The following is a 20117-nucleotide window of genomic DNA, read 5'->3' as shown; positions in this document are numbered from 1 at the left end:
GTTATAAGTCAAAATTAACTCCAAAGCACACATTCTTTCCCATCCTACTGCTCATGTCATCTACCAGTGGATTCAAAGAGGCCCCTGTCATTGTTTGATCCTGTTCAGTTAAAGTGTGAGCTAACAACAACAAAAAAATAAAAGGTAATGAAATCCAAGTCATTAAGGGCATTGACAAAAGTCGCTTACCCGAGTCTCATGATGCCTGACAAGTAGAGAGACATTAAGGCCCTGGCGCCCGAGCTCCACAGCCTGGCACCAGCCACGGTGATAGAGGAGCTCAAACTCCAGCAAGACGGCAGCCACTTTATTGTAGTTTCGAATGATCTTCTTCATTTCTGCAACCTTACAAAAAAAAATAGAAATAAAGCTGTTCGTATAAAAGTTATCTGAATTCCATTTGTGTCACAGAAGAAGAACTCATTGAATACATTTTAGCTCTCTGCTGCTTGTTATTTTGCCTGCCACAGATAATTAAAGACATGGTGAAATCAAAATGGATAAAGATTTCAGATTCTGATTTGGAACAATTTTGCAAACATTTCTGAAAACAGGATTACATTTTGTCATTATGGGTTTCTGAGTGTAGATTGATGAGCAAAAATGTCAAATGTAACCACTTAAAATGAAATCTACAACACAATAAAGTGAATAGAAAGTGAAGGGGTCTGAACAGCTTCTCAATCCACTCTAACTATCTGTTTGTTGTGTAGTGCCTTACTTATCTATCTATCAAGTTCTGAAAGGTGGCATCCACTTCACCAAACCCAAAAGGCATTGCCATAAACAAAAACAAAGAAAAACATTTTTCAGATGCTCAAGAAAAATAAGCAAACTTTAAACAATGTGTGACAGCAACATGTAAGCGCAGTCTCATTGTTTATTAACCACACACGTATGTACTGTATATTATATAGACACAAATACACACATATATATACAGTATATTAGGGGGCTTCATTCGCCAACCCAACGGCCTACCCTACATGCCAGCCACTTCACGTCTCTGCAGCTCGCGTATGTGGATTTCACTTTCACCAAACAAACTTTCATTCTCGCAGAAACTCCTCTTCATTGGGAAGAAACACTACTTTTCCCTGATGGCAACACAAATTAGATGATCTACAAGTCTCCGACTTAAAGTTTAAAACAATATATACAATCTCTTTTAGCTGTTCCTATATTTCAGAAAGAAATAATTTCTGTTTGTCAGCGCTATTGCGATCTATAAGGTCATTTTTTTTGAGACTTTCAAATTTTTGTACTTCCATTATATTGAACCTGCTCTGCATGTGTACTGCACCAATGTTTTTGAATTCTTTATGATGTTCTACTTTGTCATCTACTCTTTGTCTTTTATTTCCAGCCCTGGGCATTGGTTCAATCTCTCGGCACAAAGACTCGTGAAATGAAAGTATATAATATAAATATAAATATCCATCCATCCATCCATTTTCCAACCCGCTGAATCCGAACACAGGGTCACGGGGGTCTGCTGGAGCCAATCCCAGCCAACACAGGGCACAAGGCAGGAAACAATCCTGGGCAGGGTGCCAACCCACCGCAGAAATATAAATATATAAATATAAATATAAATATAAATATATATATATATATATATATATAAATATAAATATATATGGGGGCGGCACGGTGGCGCAGTGGTAGCGCTGCTGCCTCGCGGTTAGGAGCCCCGTGTTCGCTTCCCGGGTCCACCCTGCGTGGAGTTTGCATGTTCTCCCCGTGTCTGCGTGGGTTTCCTCCCACAGTCCAAAGACATGCAGGTTAGGTGGATTGGCGATTCTAAATTGGCCCTAGTGTGTGCTTGGTGTGTGGGTGTGTTTGTGTGTGTCCTGCGGTGGGTTGGCACCCTGCCCGGGATTGGTCCCTGCCTTGTGCCCTGTGTTGGCTGGGATTGGCTCCAGCAGACCCCCGTGACCCTGTATTCGGATTCAGCGGGTTGGAAAATGGATGGATGGATGGATGGATAAATATATATATTATATATATATTGTGGTGCCCGGATGGGGGTAGTACCCAGCCGGGATGTCCAGGAAGACCAGATGAGGGCTTGTGCCTCCTCCAGACCATGAGGGGCGACTGCTCTGGTTGCTTTGGGGGCCACGGATACAGAGCTTGGAAACTCTACCCTGTAGGGGCCCGTGATCACCACCAGGGGGCGCCCCAATGCCTTGTGGACCCTGGACCCCAGCGCTTCTGCCACACCCAGAAGTGCTGGGGGAAAGAAAAAAGGGGACACCCGGTGTGCTTCCGAGGTGCACAACCAGCACTCCCGCGTTTGTGAGCACTGTAAAAATGGAAAATAAACGTGTGTTGGGTGACATGAATGTGTCTGCTTGTCTGTGTCCGGGCCAACTTCCACAAAATATATCTATATATCTATATCTATATCTATATCTATATATATATATATATATATATATCTATATCTATATCTATATATATATATATATATATATCTATATCTATATATCAATATATCTATATATATATATATATATATATATATCTATATATATATATCAATATATCTATATATATATATATATATATATATATATATATATATATATATATATATCTATATCTATATCTATATCTATATATATATATATATATATATATATATATATATATATATATTATATATCTATCTATATATATCTATCTATATCACTATATATATCTATATATATATATCTATATATCTATATATATATATATATATATATATATATATATAGTGACGGATGGCCGGGGCCCATGCCTGGCCGGGACGCCCCTTCACCAAATATGCCAGGGGGACAAGGGTGGCAGCCTCCCTGGGTTGCAGCGGTGCCTCAGACTCCCCCAGGGCCAGGGCTTCATGGGGGTTGGAGTTCCGTGCAGCTCTGTGAGGTTCCGCAGGCGCCGCCAGGGGGTGCTGTAACAGGAGCAGCTGGCCACTTTTGGGCACTGGTTTCGCTTTACCCGGAAGTGCTGCCAGATGTCGGCAATCAACCACCTGGAGCACTTCTGGGTACCCAATAAAAGGGAGCCAACAAACACCACTCAGGGGCCAGAGTCGGGTGGAAGGAGGATGAAGTTGCCTGGGAGAAGTGGTGGTGTCAGAGGAGAGTGTTTGTGCTTTTGTGTTACATTAGTGATTGTACTTTGTGACTATGTTGTGTCTGTGGGTATGAGGAAGGCATAGCCCACAGGCGAAGAAAATAAAAGTATTTGTTTTATTTTACACATGCCTCCCGTGCTCAATCTGTGTCAGGTTGGGTGCTATACAGTGTTCATTCTTACAATATATATACACACACACACATATATATATATATATATTATACATATATTATACATATATATATATTATACATATATTATACATATATATACATATATACATATATATATATATATACATATATATATATACATATACATATATATATATATATATATACATATACATATACATATACATATATACATATACATATATATATATATATACACACACACACACACACACACACACACACACACACATATAGGATCAGGAAAAATAACCTGCCCAGCTAGAAGGTTTTTAATGGATGGAGCACAAGAGTAGAGACACAACCCAGCCTGGACAGTTCTCAGTTTCTGTCCCAGTGGGGATGATCATATATTGGATGGACAAAGGACGAGTGGATCTTTTGAACAATTTATCCCCCAGCACAGAAGGAGACAGTACTTTCCTATCTAGAACCCAGTATGGATACCCACAGGGCTGCCTGGGTATTGTAGTATGGAAGGGTGACCTTATCAGGGTCCTTGGGCATTACAGAGGGGGCACTGTAGAGAATGGACCTTCCTACTTTGGGGATCTTCTGTAGTGGTTTCCGGCATACAATGCAGTGAGAAGTAGTTTTATTAATGATAAATACATTGTGGGCTTGTTAAAAATCCAGTGAATGTGTCCCTGAGAAATAAATTATCTTTTCTTTTGGCCCTAAACTGTGTTTGACAGAGTTGTGTCAGATGTAATAATAATAATAAATTTTATTTATTTGTAGGCTCCTTTCTAAACACTCAAGGACACCGAACAATACATAAAACACAGATTATAAACAAAACTAAAATACAAAAATTAAAATCAGACAGAGCAATTGTAATCAAAGAGAAAAAGCAGTCTTAAACAAATGAGTTTTGAGTTTAGATTTGAAAAGTGAAAATGATTCAATATTTCTAAGCTCCAGAGCTGGGGAGCAGAGATGTATGAGAATCATCAGCACCCCCTTATGCTCACTTATGTATATTTGAATTTCCCTATTGGATTAATAAACTTTATCTAATATAATGTAATATCCGTGCGTGTGTGTGTGTGTATAAATATATATATAAAATATATTTATGTTGAAATCTACATAAGCTTTTCTGTTTTTGTGCCATTTTGTTGATGTCAGTATTCTCACTAGATGTCCAACTTAGGATTTAATTGTACTATGTATAAGTGACAATAAACTTTAAACATTTTTGCTAATGTTCCTTAAAAAGAAGATGCTAGAAAAAAAGAAAACAATGTTTAAAGAATTATTACCTTCAAAATGTCAGGTTTGTGTTTTAAAATCTTCATCGGACCATCAATCTTTCTAAACAGCTGTCTGGCCCACATTATCTTTCCAGCAACCTGGAAGAAACACATAAATACATCATTGAACAGAGCGTTGTGATGTCTGAGAAAACATAAACTGTGCAGCATTGACTACTAAGGTCCTCATGTATAAAACTTGCTCAGAAATGTGTGTAAGTCATTTTGTACCCAAAAGTCGGGATTAATAAAAGACCACCTTGCTAAGGAAATTGGCTTAAGGTTATGGAAAGCTTTGCTCATTCATAAGTCCGACAAAGGCTTTACTTGGTATTGGCATTTTAGAAATGCTAGGCAGCAGGACAATGACATGAACAGCGTCACACATGTGCGTTAGAGGGTCACCTTCCAGGCTCATCCGAGTGAAGCAATACCACCCCAGTACATGAAGGGGAGCGGTTGCAAATGGTGTCATCTCTTTTTTTTTTACCCACAGTTCTGAGAAGATACCCAATGAGTGTAGCCGACTCCGCCCCTTCCAGTCCAAAGACAATAAATCCAGAAGGTGGTGTCTCATTTGGATGCTGATCCCCTGCAGGACGGAGCTCTATCCCAGACTGACCGCGTTGATTTAGAGGAGGCCTTGCGAACTTAACCATTGCTTTGTTTGTCTGTACCAACGAGTGCTATTTCTTATTTATTATTAAAACTAGGGGGCTCTGCCCCCTGCTCACTTTGCTCGCCAACCCTTGGGTTTGGTTAACCGAATATACAATTTAAAGAGATTGTTATTTTCATGGGAATTGTTACATACAGTGCATCTGGAAAGTATTCAGAGCGCATCACTTTTTCCACATTTTGTTATGTTACAGCCTTACTCCAAAATGGATTAAATTCATTTTTTTCCTCAGAATTCTACACACAACACCCCATAATGACAACATGAAAAAAGTTTACTTGAGATTTTTGCAAATTTATTAAAAAAAAAAAAAACTGAGAAAGCACATGTACATAAGTATTCACAGCCTTTGCCATGAAGTTCGAAATTGAGCTCAGGTGCCTCCTGTTTCCCCTGATCATCCTTGAGATGTTTCTGCAGCTTCATTGGAGTCCACCTGTGGTAAATTCAGTTGACTGGACATGATTTGGAAAGGCACACACCTGTCTATAGAAGGTCCCACAGTTGACAGTTCATGTCAGAGCACAAACCAAGCATGAAGTCAAAGGAATTGTCCGTAGACCTCCGAGACAGGATTGTCTCCAGGCACAAATCTGGGGAAGGTTACAGAAAAATTTCTGCTGCTTTGAAGGTCCCAATGAGGCACAGTGGCCTCCATCATCGTAAGTGGAAGAAGTTCGAAACCACCAGGACTCTTCCTAGAGCTGGCCGGCCATCTAAAACTGAGCGATCGGGGGAGAAGGGCCTTAGTCAGGGAGGTGACCAAGAATCCGATGGTCACTCTGTCAGAGCTCCAGAGGTCCGCTGTGGAGAGAGAAGAACCTTCCAGAAGGACAACCATCTCTGCAGCAGTCCACCAATCAGGCCTGTATGGTAGAGTGGCCAGACGGAAACCACTCCTTAGTAAAAGGCACATGGCAGCCCGCTGGAGTTTGCCAAAAGGCACCTGAAGAACTCTCAGACATGAGAAAGAAAATTCTCTGGTCTGATGAGACAAAGATTGAACTCTTTGGTGTGATGCCAGGCGTCGCGTTTGGAGGAAACCAGGCACCGCTCATCACCAGGCCATACCATCCCTACGGTGAAGCATGGTGGTGGCAGCATCATGCTGTGGGGATTGGGGCTCAGCGGCAGGGACTGGGAGACTAGTCAGGATAAAGCCTGATGCACAGGAGCATTAGGGGTGCTGATGGAGGTGTGCTTCCGTGGCCATAGGGTTTAGCTTCACCGTGGGTGTCCAATGAATGAGCAGAACTCCAACCTTGATTTGTGTTTATGGGCCAAAGTTTTCTTTTAGCCTTGGTTTTATGAAATAACTTCTGTTGCTTATTTATTTGTCTTTCAGCCTTCAAAATAAGCACCTGTTTTCATCGAAGATTATTCATTGACTTACTTATTTATATGTAATGGAAAGAGCACTAGGGTGGCACGGTGGCGCAGTGGGTAGCGCTGCTGCCTCGCAGTTAGGAGACCTGGGTTCGCATCCCGGGTCCTCACTGTGTGGAGTTTGCATGTTGTCTGCGTGGGTTTCCTCCGCCCAAAGACATGCAGGTTAGGTGCGCTGGCGATTCTAAATTGTCCCAAGTGGGTGTAGTATGTGTGCGTGCCCTGTGGTAGGCTGGTGCCCTGTCCGGGGTTTGTTTCCTGCCTTGCACCCTGTGTTGGTTGGGATTGGATCCAGCAGTTAGGATATAGCGGGATGAATGGATGGAAAGAGTACTACAATTGTTTTGCGGAATAAAAAACATTATTGCCCCTTACACCAAACTCGGATTGACGGCCCCGGGTTCAACATTTACACTTATGTATCTGGCTGAAACCTTCATCCAAAGTGACTTACATCATTTATGATAGAATTGGTTCCATTTCTTTTGGTTTTCCAATTGGAACACAGGCAGCTCAAGTGGCTTGCTCAGAGTCACATATTGGTGCAGTGACGTGCGGTGAGGTTCATGGCTGGTGAGGCACTGAGTCCTTCAGAGTTAGATTTACAAATACATGAACCCCAAAGAGTTGCTTATTCACTATTCAACTGGCAGCCAGCCTGCACTTTGCCTGCTGGTTATGTCTTATATCTCATCAGCACTCTTTACACACACAGGTAAGGTTCATCTTTGGAAAAGAAAGAATGTTCCATTTATAGAGGCGAAGGAGAGAAAGCGGAGAGAGCACATTTGCTCCTCACCTTCCATGTGTTCTAAATTTGCCGTTGCAATTCAAAAATTCAAACTCATTCAATACAAATGAAAGTATAGAGTGGTGTACAAAAAAAATGATATCAATTTTGACCTTGATTGAAATATTTAGTTGTTTAAAAAAGCTTTTAATTCTGATACTTTAATCAATTTTAATACAGACTGTTCAACAAAAGGATAACAACACAAAGAAAAGAAGATTTTATTTAAGGTCAAAATTTAGTTTTTAAACACAGTGGACCCTTGACTTACGAACTCAATTCGTTCGCGAGGTCTGGTTGTAACTCAAGTTGGTTGTAAGTCAAGACTATTTTTCCCATAAGAAATAATGGAAATACCCATAATGCATTCCGAACCTCCCACAGCAACACTTAATTAACCTTTTCATAATTAAAAAGGGTTGTATAATGTGCATAATTTACCAAAACACCAATAATTTTTCTAATGTACTAACCAAAAAGTTATAAAAAGTGCCTAGCCTACCAGAAACAACAATTTCATACTGTACTCACCATTTAATTTGACATCTTTGGGCTGCAGGAAGGGAGGAGGAGAAGAATGAAATGGAAGGTGGTTATTGTTTGGAAGGAGCCTCCTTATACAAATCTTTTTTTTGTAAAACTGTCGAGATGGTGGATTTCGACATGGTGTACATATTAGCGAGATCGGTCACATGAACACCACTCTCATATTTCCGCACAATTTCCTTCTTCGTTTTGATTGTGATCGCTTTCTTTACCTTTGATAGATTCTCTTCCTTCCTTAGCAATTATCGAAATAATTATATAAATCACTGCACTGACCGAAATTACGTCCACAAACACATGTACAGTGCATCCAGAAAGTATTCACAGTGCATCACTTTTTCCACATTTTGTTATGTTACAGCCTTATTCCAAAATGGATTAAATTCATTTTTTTCCTCAGAATTCTACACACAACACCCCATAATGACAACGTGAAAAAAGTTTACTTGAGGTTTTTTGCAAATTTATTAAAAATAAATAAACTGAGAAATCCCATGTCCATAAGTATTCACACCCTTTGCTCAATACTTTATCGATGCACCTTTGGCAGTAATTCCAGCCTCAAGTCTTGTTGAATATGATGCCACAAGCTTGGCACACCTATCCTTGGCCAGTTTGGCCCATTCCTCTTTGCAGCACCTCTCAAGCTCCATCAGGTTGGATGCACAGCCATTTTAAGATCTCTCCAGAGATGTTCAATCGGATTCAAGTCTGGGCTCTGGCTGGGCCACTCAAGGACATTCACAGAGTTGTCCTGAAGCCACTCCTTTGATATCTTGGCTGTGTGCTTAGGGTCGTTGTCCTGATAAAAGATGAACCGTCGCCCCAGTCTGAGGTCAAGAGTGCTCTGGAGCAGGTTTTCATCCAGCATGTCTCTGTACATTGCTGCAGTCATCTTTCCCTTTATCCTGACTAGTCTCCCAGTTCCTGCAAAAATCTCAAGTAAACTTTTTTCACGTTGTCATTATGGGGTGTTGTGTGTAGAATTCTGAGGAAAAAAATTAATTTAATCCATTTTGGAATAAGGCTGTAACATAACAAAATGTGGAAAAAGTGATGCGCTGTGAATACTTTCCGAATGCACTGTATATCAAGGGTCGACTGTATTGGATTGTTTTTTTCTTAGTCTGATCCCATTTTTTATAAAATTGAAAACCATTTAGGGTCTTTACCTTTATTTGTAAATGAAGGCCATGCACCTATCCTTCTCCAAGAAAATCTCCATCACTTTCTTGTAAAAGTCCTCCTTATTTTCCTTTAGTTTTTAAAAATTTTAATCTTCCATTTTGGTAGTCAGTCAGAACAAAAAATAAAAATAAACGGCCCGCTGCGGTGCACTTGACTTTCTGATGTCGCTAACTTATTGGCGCCTCTGCGTAGAAGAACAGCAGCAACGAGCACATGTTGGGCTCACATGCGCCCCCTTCAGGGCGGCACGATACTGCCTGCCTCAGATTGTGCCTTTTCACTACAGTTTTATGTGCAATCAGCAACACTAAAGATGTCACGCACATTCATTAAAGATATTAGCCAGACTGTGGAAAGTCAGGGTGTATAATAAACGTGTCTGCAAACATTAGATTGGTGACATACAGAGAGACAGCAACAAGCACGCGCCAACTTGGTGAGGTGAGACTCGTCGCTGTCACACCTCGTGTTTCTCTCCTGTATTTGAACAGAAAATGCTCAAAGTCAGTGACTTTGACTATAAAAATGATCAGAATTATTGGAATCATACAGAAAACAAATTTATAGCACAGACCAGTGGACACATTTATTTTATGTTATCATTATTAGTTTTTTTTTTTTACTTTTCATGATGACAGATGCCTCCCCTGACCACATGTAATAGATAGATATTGGTGTCAGAAGTGGGATTTGAACCCACAGCCTCAGAGCTTGAAGTCCAAAGCCTTTAACCACAACACCACACTGCCTGCCACTCAGAAGTAAGAAGTATGGCAGCTGCAGCTAACCCGGACTGTCACTTCTTCTCTAAGATGTGAACATGAATGCTCTTCTCTTCCATCCATAGGGTTTTCTAGAGCCTGTGCCCTTAATGAAAAGCCTATAGTGGTCTTTGGGGTCTCAGTTTCACACAGGGTCCCCCAAAGAAATCAGAAAGGTGCTTTACAAGCCAAATGAGAATATGGTACAAAGTAACACAAGGCAGAAAAACACGAAGCATCATGAGACAAGTAATACACAACACAAACCACAAAAAGATACTGAGACTTCAAAGAGTGACTCTGATCTTCTGGTCATGGAATCCGAAGACAAAGTTTAAGAAGTTGAATGAGACTGAGAGTTGTCTGACCACATGGTAGAGTCAGTCAGGAAAGAAAGAAATAAATAAGCTGACGGCATTCATTAGAGGAAGCATTCAAAGCCACTGACCGGAGGGATGTTGCGGGGGGTCGGTGGGTTGTCCTTCTGCTTCTGGTACAATTTGCGAACAAGCTCCAGATCCCGGCCGTAGCGCTGCAGCACCATGAGGTATTTCTCAGTTAGATCGAGCTGATCTCCGGCAATCCTTTCAAACTTTGCAAGGAGCTCAAGCATTCTCTCCGTCTGAAGGAAAAATAAAAATTAAAACAGACGCTCGGATAAATAAGAAAGAAAGGTGAAGATAGCAATAAAATAAGATAGGAAATTAAAATAGGTAGATGAAGGGCTAGAATGGAGTTGAATAAAGGTATTGCATTTTATGTCTGACTGACTTGGAATTACTCACTGCAATGCACTTTATAAAACCAATAAAAATTATACAAAAAAAGAGACAGACAAGAACATGTAAAAAACCTTATGAGACAAAATGACAAATAGGAAAGACAGAGAAGGACAGAGAGATAAAAACAAACTGCACCATAATGGATAGGCAGACAGACGAACAATTTGAAAAAGCACAGACAGAGACAAACTGAAAGATAATCATGAAATAGAGAGACAGACAGAGAGGAGACAAAGTCACGACCCTTCTGCTCACCCCGGTATATAATCAGGGAGTCCCACCCGGAAGTCAGCATTCAGTTACAGACCAGCATTTGAAAACCATGAGCTTTGCTTTCATTTTCATGACACCACAATTAAACAAGATGTGCTACGGGGCTCCAGCACTCACTTCTTCTGTTTCATTTCACAAAGATAGATAGATGTGAAAGGCACTATATAAGATAGATAGAAACACGTACACTATGGTCTGAATACAAACCAGTGAGGTGCTATAGATAGATAGACAGACATGAAAGGCACGATAGATAGATAGATAGATAGATAGATAGATAGATAGATAGATAGATAGATAGATAGATAGATAGATAGATAGATAGATAGATAGATAGATAGATAGATAGATAGATAGATAGATAGATAGATAGATAACTTTAAAAAGTCATATTTATTTAGCAAGTCTCATGTCCTAGTGATCAATGGCAGAAAAAAGAAACAACTGAGTACTGCATTCATTAGGGCTCTGAAGTGTTTTGCCAAGCATTCACTTTTGGTATCCAATTTTCTAATCTAGGATGCCATGATCCACTAATGTGAATATATCCCTGTAGTTATGAATACAACAGAAGAACACAGCTTCTCAGAACCCAGCCAGTTGCCCTGCCACATAGTATGCTGGAAACTGTAAGACAGAAGAGCTAACTGCTGAGGCACAAGGTCACCTGTCACTGCACGTCTCAAATTAAGCAGAAATACAAACCCAGAAAGTATTTCTGTCCCCACTGACGTGAGCCAATTAGGGGAACAAGGGGCCTAATTAAACAATTGGTTCAATTACATGCCTGAAAGAGTCTTCTATGAAAGAGTGTGATTGGAATTAAAATTGTGCAGACACTGGAGACCTCGAGTGCCAGTTTAGACTGCCTTTGTTTATCAGCCGGGGAGGGCAATTTTGGTTAAATAAGGCTGTCGATTTTCAGCTAAAAGCACTGGTGTTAGTTCAGTACTCTAACAGTACTAGCTGTATGGGTCTGGGGTACCGGGTTCAAGCCCTTCCTGATGATTATCATTTGACACTGGGAGTCTTTAACAAGAAAAACCATAAGTAAGTATAAATGAAAACAAGGTTACTCAGCTATTTACAACTATTCTAATTTTGTATTGTATTATCCGGTTTCATCCCACAGTCCCAAGACATGCAGGTTAGGTGGATTGGTGATTCTAAATTGGCCCTAGTGTGTGCTTGGTGTGTGGGTGTGTTTGTGTGTGTCCTGCGGTGGGTTGGCACCCTGCCCAGGATTGGTTCCTGCCTTGTGCCTTGTGTTGGCTGGGATTGGCTCCAGCAGACCCCCGTGACCCTGTGTTTGGATTCAGCGGGTTGGAAAATGGATGGATGGATGGATTATCTTTTCAGTTCTGATTGTTATCACTTAATCCCCGTCATGCATGTGCGTCAAGGGGTTCACCCTCCAAGTTCTTCTCAGGTATGAGATACCAAGAGGGCGGCTCTGATGCTAACTGTCTTGTCTTTTTCTTCGTCTGCAGTACAGAGACTCCACCCAGTTAAAGCAACTAACTCCACCCCCTTTCTGGTCCCTGGTCTATAAAAACACGACCGTCCAGAAGGAGGCGTCACTTCTTTACCGAGTGACCAGAACAAAGGAGCTCCTCAACCTTTTGACAGCAGACAAAAACAGCCGCTATTATATCAGTCATGTTATTCTGGGGGCCACAGTTTTTTGCATCCTTTTAATGTAATTGGGCATTGTATTTGTTCAGACTGTTAAATAAACGGGGATGGCTGGGTTTGCTCCCCAAAATTTATTTTATCTTTCTATTGGATGACCATTATTTTAATTTGTTTATTTTTTTTAAATTATGTTATTTTCATTTATACTTTGTGAAGAAGGGGGCTGAACGCACCCCTAGAAGATGCGGCCACTTCTCCGAAACCTCCTCTTAAACAGCGATACAATAGGAAACAAATACAGTTTTTTGCCTCCTCTTTGCTCAATTAGCTATGCTGCTGCTGCCGTGCCGCGTGACCCTTGGGTTACACAGTTGCACAGATTCAGTCAGGGTTTTCAAGAAACATAAACGTAAACAGCATAATAAAGCATAAAGCAGAGGATGTCTGGGGGAGAAGTGAGACAAGGCAATAAGACAAAAGGACAGCTGCTGTACAGGCTTTTAAATGTTTGAAGCGCCGTGTGAGAAGCAGATCACGCGGCACGGCAGCAGCAGAGCTAATCGAGCAAAGAGGAAGTGAAAAACTGTATTTGTTTCCCATTGTATCGCCATTTAAGAGGGGGTTTCGGAGGAGCAACCGTGTCTTCTAGGGGTGCATTCAGCCCCCTTTTTCACAACTAATTTATATTGTTGCTTATTATACACGGTTACACCTATGTGAGTTCCTGTTGCACTTGGTGTATGATTGACATTTGGCCTGTGCAATGTGCTTCACTGTCAGCAGAGCTCACCATGGTTTTTTTGTTTTGTTTTTTTTTCCCTGTCAGGAATGCTGCGTGCCTTCATTACTATTTTCTGCCCACACTGCTGTTGTTTTCCTGTCAGCTATGCCATGTACACACATTGCCACTTGCCATGAGGAAGACTCAAAGATCAATTTTGTGGCTGAGGTAGCCTGCCTGAGCAATTCATGAGTCACAATACTCGTGTCACAGGATAAGCTCTTGACTGAGGCCAAAATCAAAGTCTTAAGGCCCATTGATGTGAGAGTTCTTGCTTGATAGACAAACAACCCTTAGCATTTTGCACAGACACATATATGTTGAGGCCATATATATATATATATGAGACTGCTGGTGGTTTAGTTACATATTGCTCACTTATGAACATCCTCCTAAATCTGTCCTAAACTTGTTTTTATGATTTGACGTTTATCATTGATGTATTCAGCACACTGAACTTTTGCTAACCTTCAGTGTGTATCAGTGATTTAGCATGCTGTCTAGGTGGATAGGTAAGACATGCCAAGCATGATTTGAGTTTCTTATAATTAATTTATTACGATGTGATTTATGACATGAATAAAAAAATGAAAGGAGCTAAAAAAAAAGAGAGAGACCTGATTTTAAATAATTATAGATTAGGTGATATCTTCCGGCACCATGGTATTAAATTTCATTGTTACGCTGATGACACACAGATATATCTATCCACTAAATCCACTTCTGTTTTCCCTCCAGATACTCTTATGGCATGTCTCCAAGACATAAAGACATGGATGACTTTTCTCCAACTAAACAGCAAAAAAATCTGAGGGGCTCCTCATTGGTTCTAAATCCACACTTGCTAAGATTAACCAGTCTTCTATTTGAATTAACAATATTAACACAAACATCTCTACTCAGGTGAAGAGCCTGGGTGTGATTCTTGACAGTACTCTCTCTTTTTCTTCCCATATAAGTAATGTTTCTCGGACTGCCTTCTTCCATCTCTGAAACATTTCTAGACTTTGTCCTGTTCTTACGCAACACAGTACTGAAGTATCGCTTAATACCCGAGTCACCTCACGTGCTTTTCTATCTGGCATCCCACAAAAACTTATTCATCGCTAACAAATTCTTCAAAATTCTGCTGCCAGGATAATAACCTGCTGTTCTAAATCCACTGAACATATTACACCAATTCTCTCTCAACTTCACTGGCTCCCTGTTAACTACCGATTACAATACTAAATACCGCTCTTAATATTTAAAGCTCTCCACAACCTCACTGATCTCCTATAGACTTACACTCCTCTCACTCCCTCAGATCCTCATCTGCAGCTCGACTTTCTGTACCGCACATCAAACTCTGGTCTATGGGACCTCGAACGTCCGCTCATAGTGTTCCTCAACTTTGGAATTCTCTTCCCTCTCATATTTGTCAGCTCGCTTAGTTACACATATCTTCCGGCACCATGGTATTAAATTTCATTGTTACGCTGATGACACACAGATATATCTATCCACTAAATCCACTTCTGTTTTCCCTCCAGATACTCTTATGGCATGTCTCCAAGACATAAAGACATGGATGACTTTTCTCCAACTAAACAGCAAAAAATCTGAGGGGCTCCTCATTGGTTCTAAATCCACACTTGCTAAGGTTAACCAGTCTTCTATTTGAATTAACAATATTAACACAAACATCTCTACTCAGGTGAAGAGCCTGGGTGTCATTCTTGACAGTACTCTCTCTTTTTCTTCCCATATAAGTAATGTTTCTCGGACTGCCTTCTTCCATCTCTGAAACATTTCTAGACTTTGTCCTGTTCTTACGCAACACAGTACTGAAGTATCGCTTAATACCCGAGTCACCTCACGTGCTTTTCTATCTGGCATCCCACAAAAACTTATCCATCGCTTACAACTTCTTCAAAATCTGCTGCCAGGATAATAACCTGCTGTTCTAAATCCACTGAACATATTACACCGACTCAACTTCACTGGCTCCCTGTTAACTACCGATTACAATACTAAATACCGCTCTTAACATTTAAAGCTCTCCACAACCTCACTGATCTTCTACAGACTTACACTCCTCTCGCTCCCTCAGATCCTCATCTGCAGCTCGACTTTCTGTACCGCACATCAAACTCTGGTCTATGGGACCTCGAGCGTCCACTCATAGTGTTCCTCAACTTTGGAATTCTCTTCCCTCTCATATTTGTCAGCTCGATTCAATATCACATTTTAAAACTGCCCTCAAAACTTATCTTTTCAAACTGGCATACCAATTGTGAATTTTGCACTGTTACTACCTGTTACACTGCACAACAATTTTTTGGAAAAGTCTTGCTTCCTGAAACGTTTTTTGCTGATTGTGACAGGTACCTACTGGGTATGCACAAATATAGTTTTGGTTTTACTGCAACACGTAGGAACTCTGAGAAATTGACATTTATATGTTTACTGGCGGAGTGGTGTCTCTGAGGCTAGGGATCTGCACTGGCAATCGGAAAGGTTGCCGGTTCGAATCTCATAAATGCCAATAGGGAGTCTGCTCTGTTGGGCGCTTGAGCAAAGCCCTTAACATGCAATTGCTGAGCGCTTTGAGTAGTGAGAAAAGCACTATATAAATGCAAAGAATTAATTATTATTATTACTGACAATAATGTATTTAGTCACGTTTATGTTTTGCATAAGCTGTTAAATTCAACAGAATTAAAAGTGTTTTGCTCCTGATTTTCTTTTGTATTCAATGTCTGGTGCATCACGTTGCAGTGTCCAACAGTAGTCAGCATGCATTGACGGATTCCAGTTGCCCTGGTATCGTCTTTCCAGCGTAGCAATGTCCTGGTGAAACCTTTCACCGTGTTCGTCACTGACAGCACCGAGATTTGCAGGGAAGAAGTCCAAGTGTGAGTGGAGGAAATGAATCTTGAGTGACATGTTGCACTTTGTTGTCTTGTTTGGTTTGAGAAGAAGTGATGGGTAAATTTTGATGTGATATTCGTGATCAGCACCCAAAAATCTATAAGAAACACCCAACAATGTTCAAGAAGCAAAAACTTTGTTGTGCAGTGTTATTGTTGTTTGTTTGCTAATTATTTATACAGTGATCCCTCGCTATATTGCGCTTCGCCTTTTGTGGCTTCACTCCATCGCGGATTTTATATGTAAGCATATTTAAATATATATCGCGGATTTTTTGCTGGTTCGCGGATTTCTGCGGACAATGGGTTTTTTAATTTCTGGTACATGCTTCCTCAGTTGGTTTGCCCAGTTGATTTCATACAAGGGACGCTATTGGCAGATGGCTGAGAAGCTAGATTGCTTACTCTTTGCTTACTCTTCTCTCTCTATTGCGCTGACTTTCTCTGATCCTGACGTTTGGGGATTGAGCAGGGGGGCTGTTCGTACACCTAGACGATACGGACGCTCGTCTAAAAATGCTGAAAGATTATCTTCACGTTGCTATCTTTTGTGCAGCTGCTTCCTGACGACATGCTTCACGGTGCTTCGCATACTTAAAAACTCGAAGGGCACGTATTGATTTTTGACTGAAAAACAAACTCTGTGTCTCTCTCTCTCTCTCTCTCTCTCTCTCTCTCTCTCTCTCTCTCTCTCCCTTTGTCTGCTCCTGACGGAGGGGGTGTGAGCTGCCGCCTTCAACAGCTTTGTGCCGTGGTGCTTTGCATACTTAAAAGCCAAACAGCCCTATTGATTTGTTTGCTAGAGATTGTTTTCTCTATCTATGTGACATTCTGTGCTCCTGACGCGCACTCCTTTGAAGAGGAAGATATGTTTGCATTCTTTTAATTGTGAGACGGAACTGTCATCTCTGTCTTGTCATGGAGCACAGTTTAAACTTTTGAAAAAGAGACAAATGTTTGTTTGCAGTGTTTGAATAACGTTCCTGTCTCTCTACAACCTCCTGTGTTTCTGCGCAAATCTGTGACCCAAGCATGACAATATAAAAATAACCATATAAACATATGGTTTCTACTTCGCGGATTTTCTTATTTCACGGGTGGCTCTGGAACGCAACCCCCGCGATGGAGGAGGGATTACTGTATTTCTACTTTTTTCACTATTTCTCTGATCACTCCTACCACTTTCTTTTTTGTGGACTTTTATTTGGACATGTTCACTTTTTACTACTTGGACATGGAATATTGTTTTTATCAGTATGCTGCTGCTGGAGTATGTGAATTTCCCTTTGGGATTAATAAAGGATCTATCTATTATAGAGTGCCTGTCATATCTATCTATCTATCTATCTATCTATCTATCTATCTATCTATCTATCTATCTATCTATCTATCTATCTATCTATCTATCTATCACTTTTTAATTTATCATTCTCTTTGTTTTATTTTACTAATGTTGTTTAATTTCATTGTAAGGTGACCTTGAGTTCTAAGAAAGGCACCTGTTAAATAAAATGTATTATTATTATTATTATTATTATTATTATTATTATTATTATTATTATTATTATTATTATTATTATCATTAACATGCAAACTCCACAGAGATGATGACTGAGAGCAGGATTCATAACCAGGATGCTGGATTGACGTGGCACCAGCACTACCCACTACCCTATTTCCAATGCAAAACAGTTCAACTTTAATTTTTGCCAATGAATATGAATAAGAAAAATTAAATGAAACAATACTAAACAAGAAAAGAAGCTTTAAGGAGATCTCAGCAGGTCTTCTTCCCAATGCATCGCAGTTTGTTATACTTGGAGGAAATACAAAATCTGGTATTACATTGCCCCCTAGTGTTCATACATCTCATTTACGGTCTTATTCACCTCTGCAATCAGTCAGTCAGTCATTTTCTAACCCACTATATCCTAACTACAGGGTCACAGGGGGTCGGCTGGAGCCAATCCCAGCCAACACAGGGTGCAAGGCAGGAACAAACCCTGGGCAGGGCGCCTACCCACCACAGGGCACTCACACACCAAGCACACACGAGGGACAGTTTTTGGAATGCCAATGCACCTAACCTGCATGTCTTTGGACTGTAGGAGGAAACCGGACCACCCACTCACCGTTAATGGCTGCTCAAACCAGGAATCCACATACGACTGCAGTGACTGATACAGGCTTTGAATCTGGTATTGAAATTCAGTGTAATCGTTGTCAAACTGGTTTAAAAGAAAGAAAAAAAAGAGTAAGAGAGGTTAGCTGAAAATATTCTAGTTTGGCTTTCCCAAACAAATGAGGAATTGAATGAATTCACGAGTGATGAAAAGTTTCATATGCAGAAAATGTCTTCAGTCTCTACATACATTTTTCTAACAAATTAACATCATCCGGGAGAAAAAGGTTGGCTTGACGGCTCAGAACTCCACCCTATCATTGACGCAGACTTGCCATACTCTACCTCTTGCTTTCGGAGGTCCAGCACGTCATAGTTCTTGGACTTTGTGGTGGTCACAATAGTCTGGTATCGAATGCAGATCTTCTCGATTCCTTCCAGCTTGACGTTTTGCAGGTCTGAAAGGTTCTCGATGGTATTAATCATGTATGCAATCTTCTCCAGGCGCTTGCAGAAAGTGTCGAATTTCCCAAAAATGTAGTTTTCACTGTAAGTAAAGAGAATACTGCCTGATTATGATAAAAACGAAAGCTTGTATTAAATCAAAAGGGGGCTGACACCCTGAAGAGAAGAGTGTCCTTCCTTAAAAATGTGGGTGTGCGTGTTCCTCATAAACGGACTGGCGTCCCCACTACAGTTGGCTCCTGACTTGCATATGATGCTGCTGGAATAACCTTCTGCCCACAAAGGTGTACTGAGACCCTGAACTGCAGTAGGTGGGTTTCCAAACTGATGGATGGAGTTGCGAGTGAGTCGATGTGGTTTAACGCCTTCAGGTAGGCAGGATGCAATAAAACAGCACCCTTCATTACAGAAGTCCTGGGATGTGTGCACAATATGGTGCATTTCATATCTATCCATCTAGCTAGTGAGGAAGAAATATTATTAACTGTAATGATTCTAAGTATTTAACTCACAATACCAAGGACTGTATTTTGTATTAATCATGCTGTAAAGAGCTATATGATTTATTACTGCTATATGATTTGTTCCTCATTTATACAGAAAAAGAATTAGATAGATAGATAGATAGATAGATAGATAGATAGATAGATAGATAGATAGATAGATAGATAGATAGATAGATAGATAGATAGATAGATAGATAGATAGATAGATAGATAGATAGATAGATAGATAGATAGATAGATAGATAGATAGATAGATAGATACTTTATTAATTAAGCTTGTGCACAGAATTAAGAGACTAACTTAACTATCCTTTTATAAGAAACTGCTGACCTCTTGATAATAACAGAACACCCTGTGATATTACAAAATCAGCTCTGACCGGTTTGTGAACTCTTCCTTAAACTATTTTGAGCATATTGCTTAAGACTGTGAGTGCCCTGATAACTCCTTTATCTGAAAGAAGCACTGTGCATGTTCCAATCCAGGGTGTGACTGCAAGATATTGTAATCTATGTACAGTATGACCTCAAAATGAACTGCCATATTTCCTCTTTTTCTTTAATAAACAAGTTAGGTATAAAAGAGGGAAGTCCCCTGCTAATAGGGGGCTGCGGTCTGACTTTAGCTGTCAGTGGAACTGTGCTGACAGCCGCTGTAGTTTCCTGCTCACCAAGAATAAAGAAATTGCTTTTTACTTTACATTTTACT

At 40.3% G+C, this 20117-nt stretch overlaps 1 protein-coding gene across 1 annotated transcript in view; it reads right to left on the bottom strand.

The window, feature by feature from the left end:
• The window catches only part of LOC114644108 (dynein axonemal heavy chain 5-like), a 424175-nt gene that overhangs the window by 346976 nt on the left and 57082 nt on the right, over positions 1 to 20117 (bottom strand). Inside the window, 5 exon segments of the mRNA XM_051928807.1 lie at positions 190 to 345; positions 4592 to 4681; positions 10381 to 10554; positions 18448 to 18543; positions 18783 to 18984. Coding sequence (XP_051784767.1) covers positions 190 to 345; positions 4592 to 4681; positions 10381 to 10554; positions 18448 to 18543; positions 18783 to 18984 — 718 coding nt within the window.

Source organism: Erpetoichthys calabaricus, chromosome 6 (genome assembly GCF_900747795.2).
Source record: "Erpetoichthys calabaricus chromosome 6, fErpCal1.3, whole genome shotgun sequence".
NCBI lineage: Eukaryota > Metazoa > Chordata > Cladistia > Polypteriformes > Polypteridae > Erpetoichthys > Erpetoichthys calabaricus.
Note: the sequence above shows the minus strand (reverse complement) of the source record. Positions and strands in the feature narration are given on the sequence as shown.